We start from the raw sequence: 11,240 nt of genomic DNA, 5'->3' as shown, positions 1-11,240 counted from the left end.
TATTTCAAGATTAGGATTTGTCGCTCCGATTGTCGGAGAGGTATCTCTGGGCCCTCTCGGTAATACACATCACTTAAGCCTTGCAAGCAATGCAACTAATAAGTTAGTTGCAAGATGATGTATTAAGGAACGAGTAAAGAGACTTGCCGGTAACGAGATTGAACTAGGTATTGAGATACCGACGATCGAATCTCGGGCAAGTAACATACCGATGATAAAGGGAACAACGTATGTTGTTATGCGGTCTGACCGATAAAGATCTTCGTAGAATATGTAGGAGCCAATATAAGCATCCAGGTTCCGCTATTGGTTATTGACCGGAGACGTGTCTCGGTCATGTCTACATTGTTCTCGAACCCGTAGGGTCCGCACGCTTAACATTACGATGACAGTTTCATTATGAGTTTATATATTTTGATGTACCGAAGGTTGTCCGGAGTCCCGGATGTGATCACGGACTTGACGAGGAGTCTCGAAATGGTCGAGAAATAAAGATCGATATATTGGACGACTATATTTGGACACTGGAAAGGTTCCGGGTAAGATTGGGACAATACCGGATCACCGGGAGGTTATCGGAACCCCCCGGGAGGTATATGGGCCTTATTGGGCCTTAGTGGAAAGGAGGGGAAAGGAGCAAGGGAGGGCCCCCCCCAAGCCCAATCCGAATTGGGTGGGGGGCCGGCCCCCCTTTCCTTCCTCCCTCCTTCCTCTTCCTTCCCTCTCCTACTCCTAATAGGAAAAAGGGGAGTCCTACTCCCGGTGGGAGTTAGACTCCCCCCCTTGGGCGCGCCACCCTCCTTGGCCGGCCCCCTCCTCCACTCCTTTATATACGGGGGCATGGGGGCACCCCAGAGATACAACAATTGATCATTGATCTCTTAACCGTGTGCGGTGCCCCTCCTCCACCATAATCCTCGATAATATTGTAGCAGTGCTTAGGCGAAGCCCTGCGACGGTAGTACATCAAGATCGTCACCACGCCGTCGTGCTGACGGAACTCATCCCCGACACTTTGCTGGATCGGAGTCCGGGGATCGTCATCGAGCTGAACGTGTGCAAAAACTCAGAGGTGTCGTAGTTTCAGTGCTTGATTGGTTGGGCTGTGAAAACGTACGACTACATCAACCGCGTTGTTATAACGCTTCCGCTTCCGGTCTACGAGGGTACGTAGACAACACTCTCCCCTCTCGTTGCTGTGCATCACCATGATCTTGCGTGTGCATAGGAAAATTTTGAAATTCCTACGTTCCCCAACAGCTCACTCGGTCACACAGTTGCTCGCTAGATCATGCAGCCGCTTTGTTCGCTCGATGATGGTTGCCCGGTCAACCACCGACAGACGACTTGTGACAAAAATCATGGATCTGTATTTTTTCCAGAAATTTGGAAAAACTTCTCGGTTTTGAAAAAGTTTGCGGATTCAAAATAACATGGATTTGAAAAATGTTGATTGTTTTTTAAAAGTTCACGGATTTTTTTAAATTGTGCCTTTGGAAATAGTTTGCAAATTCAAGAAAAAGTTCGCACATCTAAAAATCATTCAGGATTTCAATTTTTTGTGAATTAAAAAATAATTTACAAACTTGAAAAAATTTGATGGATACGAAAAATTTTCATGAGCTTGAAAATTGTTCATGGATTTGAAAAATCTACATGAAATTAGATTTTTTTTTTGCAAATTTGAAAAAGCATTCGCAATTTTGAAAAAACACAAATTGAAATAGAAGTTTTTGGAAATTAAAATGTAAAAGATTGAAAAATAAAAAAGTGAAAAAAAAGAAATGAAAATAAAAAGAGAAAAGGGAAAAAGAGGAAAACAAAACACAAAAACCAACAGAAAAATGAGCAAAAACTGACAGAAAAAACGAACAAAAACCGAAGAGAAACTGAACTAGACAAAACTCACCCCCAAAAAGCCGAAGGAAAACATGTTCCCCAAAGTTTTTTTTTGGTATCACACAAAGTAGTGATGAAAGACCCGTGATTGGGCCGGCCCAGTTATTTGACGGCTATTGCTGGGGCCGTAAGGGCCGAACATGATTCGGGGAGCCCATAATATGAAAAGGCTGTGTCCAGTGAGACTATAGTGTTAAGGCTTCAGGTTAAGAAAAAAAGGCTTTGATTCTAAAAAAGGCTTTAGGTAAACTTTCCCTAAAACAAAGAGGCTTCAGGTTAGACCTCAACAAAAAGACGAGTTTGTCTAAAAAAAGAAGACGAACCCTTCCACGTCTAGACATACTTGTGGGACGAGAATATCCATTTACCAACTGCTGTTGGGTGACCGCCTAAACGATGCCACCCATCAACAATTAGCCCAGACATCTCTTTCTACCGACGCATGTCCTGCATGGCTCTGCTCAAAGGTCAGGTCCAGGAGGTTAGGATAACTTGTGAACATGCGAAAACCAACAGCGACAGTTGCTTCGCACTATGCTTTCTCAATATTAGACAAGGGTTTTAGGGTTTATGGCACACCTCCAAACGTGGGGTGACATTTCCATTATATAGTGATGTACAACATAATTACAAGTGGGGCCCAGTATATACAGAGTCTAACACCCTCCCTCAATCTTAACCGTGCTTAGAAGAATTCACTAGGTTGAGATTGCGCCTACACCCTTCAAACTGAGGAAGAGGCAGTGGCTTCGTGAAGATGTCAGCAAGTTGATCTTTCGAGGAGATGAACTTGATAAGAAGCAGTTTCTGGGCAACACGTTCCCTGACAAAATGGTAATCAACTTCAATGTGTTTGGTGCGAGCATGAAAGACTGGATTTGAAGACAAATACGTCGCCCCAATGTTATCACACCAAAGCACCGGCGGCTGCTTCTGAGGAATCTTCAACTCTCTGAGCAAAAACTGTATCCAAATAAGCTCTGCTGTGGCATTTGCAACTGCTTTGTACTCAGCTTCAGTGCTACTGCGGGACACCGTTGCTTGTTTACGAGCACTCCAGGCGATCAAGTTCGAACCAAGGAACACTAGATATCCCCCCGTTGATCGTCTGTCATTCGGACTCCCAGCCCAGTCCGCATCAGAGAACGCAATGAGAACGCTAGAGGGGGGCCGGTTGCAGATGCAAGCCATAAGAAGAAGTGGACCGGATGTAACGCAAAATGCGCTTAACTGCAGCCCAGTGAGAGTCTCAAGGAGCATGAAGAAACCGGCAGACCCGGTTGACCGCATAGGAGATATCAGGACGAGTGATAGTCAAGTACTGCAAGCCACCAACAATACTGCGATACTCAGTAGCCTCATCAGCAGGGAGGAGAGAACCATCGAGAGCAGATAGTCGGTTAGTGGAGGACATAGGTGTAGTAGCTGTCTTGTACTGGAGCATACTAGACCTCCGAAGAATATCGAGAGAATACTTCTGCTGAGTGAGAGTCAAGACAGAACCAGAGGACAATACTTCAAGGCCAAGGAAATAGTGAAGCTGCCCAAGATCCTTAACCGCAAAGTCAGCACTCAAAGCAGAAACCAAGCGATCCGCAGCATAGTCCGAGGAACTGACCAAGATGATATCGTCAACATAGACCAGTAGGTACATAGTAACTGTAGGCCGCTGAAGAAGAAATAACGAGGTATCGGCCAGAGAGGGAACAAATCCATGAGCCCGAAGAGTGGTGCCAAGACGCGCATGCCAAGCACGCGGAGCCTGCTTCAGACCATAGAGTGCCTTAACAAGACGACATAGATGCTGCGGACGAGCTGGATCAACAAAACCGGGAGGCTGACGCATGTAAACCTCCTCCTCAAGAACACCATGAAGGAAAGCATTCTGAACATCAAGCTGACGAAGAGACCATCCACGGGTAATTGCCAGTGAGAGCAGAAGCCGAATCGTGGTCGGTTTGACCACTGGACTGAAGGTGTCCTCATAATCAAGGCCATGGCGTTGTTTGAATCCTTTAGCAACCAGTCGAGCCTTGTATCTCTCGATAGAACCATCAGAATGTTTCTTTACCTTGAAGACCCACTTTGAGTCAATGATGTTGACACCAGCCTTGGGAGGAACCAGTCGCCACGTTTCATTCTTAAGAAGAGCGTGGTATTCTTGTTCCATCGCAGTACGCCAGTGAGGGATACTCAGGGCAGCCTGAAAATGCCGAGGCTCAGCAGTAGGGTCGGACTGCGCCTGTGCCATGCAAGTCGCAAGCCAGGCCACCGTGCCATCCTTGCGTTCCTTAGGACGAAACACCCCACTTTTGCTGCGTGTATGAGGACGCAACACCGGGGCGGAGCAGGTGGCGAAACCGATGGTGAGGATGATGAAGTGGACGCAGCATCCGTCATGGCAGAGGCTGATGCAATCGGTGACGGTGACGAGGAAGACATAGCAGGAGACGCCGACCCACTCGAGGGCGACGCCGATCCAGACGAGCGGGACAAGTGCCGCACAAGCGACGAGGATGACGCGAAACTCCCAGGCGAAGACAGCCCAGGCGTCGATGGCGGGCATGCATCGGTGCAGGTGACGGCCCAGGCGTCGATGGCGAGGACGCCGGCGCAGACGCGTCGGCCCTCAGCAGAAGCGGCGGCTGGGCCGGAGTGGTGACGCGTGGTGCAGCAGCCGCGATCACGGGCACAGGCGGGCTCGTTGCATGGGACATGCACGAAGCCAGCCGATCGACGTGAGCGGGTGGTGATGACGTAGCCGTCGGGGACGAGGGAGCCGGAGTATCAACCTCATCCAGGAGCTCAAGCCGCGCACATCTCCCATTACCTGCACCATGGTTAGACAACAAAGAGGGCGAATGTGCAGCATCTACAAATTGATCAGGCAATATAGTGGATGGGTGCACTGTCGGTGTGGAGCTTGTGTCAGGTGAGGGAAGAGCAGCAAAGGAAAAAACATGCTCATCAAAAACAACATCTCGGGAGATATACACACGATTAGACGGGACATGAAGGCACTTATACCATTTGTGAACAGAACTATACCCTAGAAAGACACACTTCTTTGATCGGAACTCAATCTTGCGATTATTATACGGACGGAGATGCGGCCAACACGCACAACCGAACACTTTAAGAAACGTGTAATCAGGAGTCTGACCAAGCAAGAGTTCAAGTGGAGTTTTCATATGAAGGAGCCGCGAAGGAAGCCTATTTATAAGAAAACAGGCTGTAGTAAAAGCATCTCTCCAAAAACGAAACGGGACAGAGGCATGAGCAAGCAAGGTTAACCCAGTTTCAACAATATGATGGTGCTTACGTTCAGCTGAACCATTCTGCTGATGTGTATGTGGGCAAGAAACACGATGGGCAATTCCATGTTTTTCAAAGAAAGTACTGAGGTTGCGGTATTCAACCCCCCCCCCCCCAGTCTGACTGTACATGAATGATTTTATGATCTAGGAGTCTCTCAACATGTGCTTGAAATTGTAAAAACACATTAAACACATCAGACTTATGCTTAAGAAGATAAATCCAGGTAAAGCAACTATAAGCATCAATGAAACTGACATAATATTCGTGCCCACTAACAGACAGCTGGGCAGGACCCCATACATCTGAAAACACAAGCTCAAGAGGAGTTTTGACTATATGTGTAGAAACAGAAAAAGGTAACTGATGGCTCTTGCCTTGTTGGCAGGCATCACAGACAGCGGCATCTTTATTACTAGACTCGGACGGTAGCTCATGACGATGGAGGACATGGCGAATAATGGGAGATGCTGGGTGACCAAGACGAGAGTGCCATTGTGATGGAGACACACGAGCGCCACTGAAGACTTGGAACGCAGCAGCAGGAGCGGGAACGTCGGTGGGGGCATCAAGAGCATATAGACCATGGCGGTAGCGACCTCTAAGAAGTATGTTCCTCGTAGCACGATCCTTAACAAAGATATGAAACGGGTGAAACTCACAGAAAACATTATTATCCTGTGTAAGTTTAGGAACAGAGAGTAAATTACGTGCAACTGTGGGAACACGAAGAACATTTCTAAGATGCAATGTCCTAGAGGTGTTTGTGAGAAGTGATGCCTGAACAACATGCGAAATGTGCATACCTGCCCCGTTAGCTGTGTGAACCTTGTCATGCCCACGGTAAGGCTGCTGGACAGTTAGCTTGCCCAGCTCGTTCGTGACGTGCGTGGTTGCTCCAGTATCCATGTACCAAGAAGGATCAACAGGATAAGAAGGGGTGTGACCCTGTTGCGCCATGTTAACTTGACGCTCGTTGCCCTTGCCATTATTGCCGAGGCCAAGGAAGTCCGTCTTGAACCGGCGATGACAGCGAGAGGCGACATGGCGAGGCAGGCCACAGAGCTGACATGGCTGAGCCGCACCACAGGCGGTACAGCAAGCGCAGGCGCGGCCTCAACGACGACTACCGGGGCACCAGAACGCGGGGCCTGCTGCTGTTGTGCCGAGGGCGCACCACCACCGGACTTGCCCCCTCCTCCCGAGGAAGCTGCGGAGGGGCCACGGCCACCGCCTTTGCCGCGGTACACGGCGTTGACGGAGGAGTCGATGGAGACGTCGGGGCGGCACGCGTTGAGCCGTTGCTCCGTTGACAAGAGACGGCTGTAGAGTTCCTGAGGACGAAGAGGCTCCTTGCGTTCATTAATTACCTCGGCAAGCGAGTCGTAGTCGCTGTCGAGGCCGGCTAGGATGAAGGATGTGAACTCGCTGTCACGAAGGGGCTCTCCAATGGAAGCAAGAGTGTCAGCCAACTTCTTGATCTTGTTGTAGAAGGTGGTCACCGTACCATTGTCCTTGCGAGTTACACCAAGCTTGGCACGGATGGCCATGGATTGAGCAGTAGACTGAGACGAGAAACTCGACTCCAGGATGTCCCACACCTCATGAGAGGACGAGCCCGGCCACACCCTTACCCAGAGAAGACTGGATGGCTGAGAGGATGGCTTGGTCCTGAGCGATCCACGCAGTGAACATCAGATGATGTGGCGGTGGACATGGCAGTGTACCGTTGACGAACCCCTCCAAGTAATGGCTGCGAAGGAGAGGAAGCACCTGAGCACGCCAATATAGATAATTGTCCGGTTTAAGCTTCACCGGAAGGAGGTGCGAGAATAAAAACGGCGGCGAGGAGATCGCGGCCAAAGCAGCTTCGGCATCCACGTATGGCGTCAGAAAGGGCATTGGTGCAGATGGTGCCGCAGCCGGTGCGTACAGGTGCGAGGGGCCGTACGGGAAGGGCGCCCCATAGGGCGGCGGAGCCGGGTACGCGCCCTGGCCAGGGTACGCACCATAGGAAGGAGGCGCAGGTGGCGACGGGCCGTACGGCGCCGCGTACAGTGGGTAGCCGCCGTGATTGGCATGGGCGGCATCGGCAACAGTAGGGCCGACTGCGGTGTAGATGGAGGCAGCCGGAGCAGGCGTGATCGCACGCATCTGGTGCGACGCGGTAGGTGGTGGCGGCGTGGGCACAAGGGAGTGCACGGCAGCCGGCGGCGGCGACGGTTGCTGGGACCGGGCCGAAGCAGCAGGCGATGAAGAGGAGACGCCGGCGTACAACGAAGACACCGGGCCGGCGAAGAGAGACCCCGCCGATTGAGTCTGCAGGGGGCCGAGCGATCCGTCCGTCGTGTAGGGCGCAGTCCCGACGTTGAGGAGACGCGCGAGGGACGGCGGGAGGAACGAGTGATCCATATGGACGGGGGCCGGCGGCAGAAGGGCGGGGAAGGAAACCGCGGTGCCGGCGGTGCTTGAGGCGGCGGCGGCGGCTGGTGGCGGAGGCGGAGCGGAAGACATTAGATCGTTAGGTCGGATACCATATTAGACAAGGATTTTAGGGTTTGTGGCACACCTCTAAACATGGGGTGACCTTTCTATTATATAGTGATGTGCAACATAATTACAAATGGGGCCTAGTATATACAGAGTCTAACACTCAACCCGCACCGTGCTGGACACTACTAAATAAACTACACTGTTCAGGTCGTTTCTTGCCGTGTTCAGTACTTCAGTTAACAGACGGACCCGTTAGTCGTCAAAAAAGTTTGCATGGTGGTGCAGGAGTAGCACACAGTCTTTGCAAGAAATCTCGCACTCCCCACCAACTTTGCATTGTTCGGCGGTGAATTACATGCAGCACTGAGTACTGACCATCGATAAAGCACCGGTTCGATAGGCATTGCACGCACAAAGATCTCGCAATCTCGCGGTTTATAGGAATACGGAAACAAGATGCATTGCACCCGAGTCGGCAAGTGCATAAAGCAGCGCTTTCCATCGTTAGAAAACTGCATTCCTGCCTGTCGATGAGTGATCATCGGTAAAACGGAGAAGAAACCGGTCTCTTCGCGCACACGCCTCGCGCCCTGAACGAGCCCCATTGGCTCGACCAAACACTAAACAAGCGCCGGTTGGTAAGGTGGCTGATTCATCGTGACGGGTCCAAATCAATCTCGCTGGAGTGCTATATAAACCCACGGCTCCAATCTAGTCACATCCGAGTATCATCTCATCACTAGCTGACATTGGTACAAAGTGTTAATTTGCGACTAGCTTGATTCTTGAGATTTTGAGAACATGGCGGCGCCTCTTCTTTGCTTCGCCGTCGTGGCCGCGGCGGCTTTCGCCGGCGCGTCGGGGCAGGAGCTCACCGCGGACTACTACGACGAGGCGTGCCCGCAGGCGCTCTCGGCCATCAAGCTCGTCGTCGGTGCGGCCATCGTCAAGGAGCCAAGGATGGGCGCCTCCCTCGTCCGGCTGCACTTCCACGACTGCTTCGTCAACGTACGTGAGCTTGATCGTTGAATTACTTCATTCATGTCCATCGATCGCATGTTCCAGACGTTTTTGTGTCCAATCTTTTCAGGGCTGCGACGGCTCCATTCTGCTGGACGACACCGAGGGCATGGTCGGGGAGAAGACGTCCAAGGCCAACAACATGTCAGTGAGAGGGTTCGGCGTCATCGACGCCATCAAGACCGCCGTCAACACAGCGTGCCTGGGGAATGTCGTCTCCTGCGCCGACATCCTCGCTGTTGCCGCTCGCGACTCCATTGTTGCAGTAAGCTCACTGTTAGCTTTTTTCTCTACCTTGTTTCTGTAAGAGCTTGCATGCAAATCGTCAATGGAGTGTAGCAGCGACGAGCACTAACCGTAAGATAAGAAATAGTACTGTAAGGAGTCCACTTTACGAGCAGTATCTTCGACCTAACCGCACCTTGCCGACCACGTCATTTCGTGAAGAAAATGATGTTTTTCGGATAAGTTCAGCTCTCCCTCTCTTCTTTGTAACAACTTGCAGCACCCCTTTTTATCCGACGAAATTGACCCATGGCACTACTGTGTAACATTTGACTTGGTCCGGCCAGAATGGCAACGTGACATGACTGGCTCGTGTTGCAGCTTGGGGGAAGCTCGTACGACGTGCTCCTGGGCCGGCGGGACGCGACGACGGCGAGCATCGACGACGCGGACGACACCATCCCGAACCCGTTCATGGACCTGCCGGAGCTGCTCGCCAACTTCCAGGCCCAGGGCCTGTCGCTCCGGGACCTGGTCGTGCTCTCGGGCGCCCACACGCTCGGCTACTCCCGCTGCGTCTTCTACCGCGACCGCCTCTACAACGAGACCGGCAGCCTGGACCCGACCTACGCGGCGGCGCTGGACGAGCGGTGCCCGCCCGCCGGCGACGATGAGGCGCTGGCGTCGCTGGACGACACGCCGACGACCGTGGACACGGACTACTACCAGGGCATCACGCAGGGGCGCGCGCTGCTGCACACGGACCAGCAGCTGTACCTGGGAGACGGGGGCGACAGCGACGCGCTGGTGCAGTACTACGCCGAGAGCCCGGACAAGTTCTGGGCGGACTTCGGCGCAGCGATGCTCAAGCTGGGCGGCCTGAGCCCGCTCACCGGCCAGGACGGCGAGGTCAGGGAGGACTGCAGGGTGGTGAACCAGGGGTGATCAGATTGCTGCTGGCACGCGCTCGCGGAAACGATGGCACGATAGAGCTGGCGTGGTGCTTTTGGGAGCAGAGTGCTCTGCTTTGCGTGTAGTACTTTCTTGATTTTGTCACGGTTTCGTTGGCATGTACGTGTATAAACCGTTTTTGTTGGAGCTGCAAGATTGTTTTTTTTAGAAAAACGAACAATGATCCTAACTTTAAATTAACAAAACCATCAACCGCCAAAAATTACATCAACAATGGACCACATCGGTCAAAGGATGCAAGGAAGCACCCTAAGAATCTTACGACTCAACGTAGAATACAAGCTCGAGAAGAAAAGATTGAAGAACATTGCTTGTATACGCCAAAGATCGCAGCAAAAACACGCGCCAAGGATGAGGACCTGCCTAAATAAAATATAGTTAAGGACTTTGGCTGGCTCAAAGTGTGGAGGAGTCCAAACATCTCCCTTCGCTCTCGCCGCAAAGGGACTCTTCCGTCTCGCCTTGGCTCGAAAGGTGTTGTATCGACGGACCTGAGAGACACTTGCCCTAGAGCAGGATAGGTGTTGGCCTCGTGACCTGGAACAACCGCAGACCGCAACCACCTTGGACATGAGCACACCACATCTGCCACACTGTTGCAACCTAGGACACCTGAAAACAGCAGGAAAGCCACCAGGAGCATCCACTGAAGAAGAGTCATCAAGGACATCGATTGGAGGCCACAAAACGTGGACGAGCAAGGACCGGCGACCGTTGAGGAAGAGAACTGGGAGTCCACACCAGGGACGCATTGCTACTGCCGAGAAGGGGAACCCTATTGAGGGAGTCCTGGATTAGGAGGTGTCCGGATGGCCGGACTATACCTTCAGCCGGACTCCTGGACTATGAAGATACAAGATTGAAGACTTCGTCCCGTGTCCGGAAGGGACTTTCCTTGGCGTGGAAGGCAAGCTTGGTGATACGGATATGCAGATCTCCTACCATTGTAACCGACTTTGTGTAACCCTAACCCTCTCCGGTGTCTATATAAACCAGAGGGTTTTAGTCCGTAGGACAACATACATAACAACAATCATACCATAGGCTAGCTTCTAGGGTTTAGCCTCTCCGATCTCGTGGTAGATCTACTCTTATACTACCCATATCATCAATATTAATCAAGCAGACCGTAGGGTTTTGTCTCCATCGAGAGGGTCCGAACCTGGGTAAAACTTCGTGTCCCTTGCCTCCTGTTACCATCCGGCCTAGACGCACAGTTCGGGACCCCCTACCCGAGATCCGCCGGTTTTGACACCAACATTGGTGCTTTCATTGAGAGTTCCTCTGTGTTGTCGCCGTCAGGCTTGATGGCTCCT

At 51.7% G+C, this 11,240-nt stretch overlaps 2 protein-coding genes across 2 annotated transcripts; one reads left to right on the top strand and one right to left on the bottom strand.

The window, feature by feature from the left end:
• Positions 1-5,887: 5,887 nt before the first annotated feature.
• On the bottom strand, positions 5,888-6,764 carry LOC147983812 (uncharacterized). Its single transcript, XM_087540873.1, has 3 exons — positions 6,246-6,764; positions 6,021-6,162; positions 5,888-5,892 (listed from the first exon to the last, which is right to left on the bottom strand). The coding sequence occupies exons 1-3, from the start codon at positions 6,762-6,764 to the stop codon at positions 5,888-5,890; spliced, it is 666 nt and encodes a 221-aa protein (XP_087396999.1).
• Positions 6,765-8,405: 1,641 nt separating this feature from the next.
• Positions 8,406-10,050, top strand: LOC125540981 (peroxidase RIP1). The gene is made up of 3 exons (XM_048704492.2): positions 8,406-8,715; positions 8,798-8,992; positions 9,334-10,050. The coding sequence occupies exons 1-3, from the start codon at positions 8,509-8,511 to the stop codon at positions 9,895-9,897; spliced, it is 966 nt and encodes a 321-aa protein (XP_048560449.1). The 5' UTR covers positions 8,406-8,508; the 3' UTR covers positions 9,898-10,050.
• Positions 10,051-11,240: the final 1,190 nt, after the last annotated feature.

The sequence above is a fragment of the Triticum urartu genome, chromosome 2A, assembly GCF_056163025.1.
Source record: "Triticum urartu cultivar PI428250 chromosome 2A, HENAU_Tu73, whole genome shotgun sequence".
In the NCBI taxonomy this organism is placed as follows: domain Eukaryota; kingdom Viridiplantae; phylum Streptophyta; class Magnoliopsida; order Poales; family Poaceae; genus Triticum; species Triticum urartu.
Note: the sequence above shows the minus strand (reverse complement) of the source record. Positions and strands in the feature narration are given on the sequence as shown.

What these genes read in the sequence shown, in the direction of transcription:
- LOC125540981 (XM_048704492.2), top strand. Translation starts at nt 8,509, where the DNA reads ATGGCGGCGCCTCTTCTTTGCTTCGCCGTCGTGGCCGCGGCGGCTTTC. An exon ending in TCCACGACTGCTTCGTCAAC is followed by an intron (nt 8,716 to 8,797) that starts GTACGTGAGCTT and finishes CAATCTTTTCAG; the next exon opens with GGCTGCGACGGCTCCATTCT. An exon ending in CTCGCGACTCCATTGTTGCA is followed by an intron (nt 8,993 to 9,333) that starts GTAAGCTCACTG and finishes CTCGTGTTGCAG; the next exon opens with CTTGGGGGAAGCTCGTACGA.
- LOC147983812 (XM_087540873.1), bottom strand. Translation starts at nt 6,764, where the DNA reads ATGGCCATCCGTGCCAAGCTTGGTGTAACTCGCAAGGACAATGGTACG. An exon ending in TCGCCATGTCGCCTCTCGCT is followed by an intron (nt 6,163 to 6,245) that starts GTCATCGCCGGT and finishes ATGGCGCAACAG; the next exon opens with GGTCACACCCCTTCTTATCC.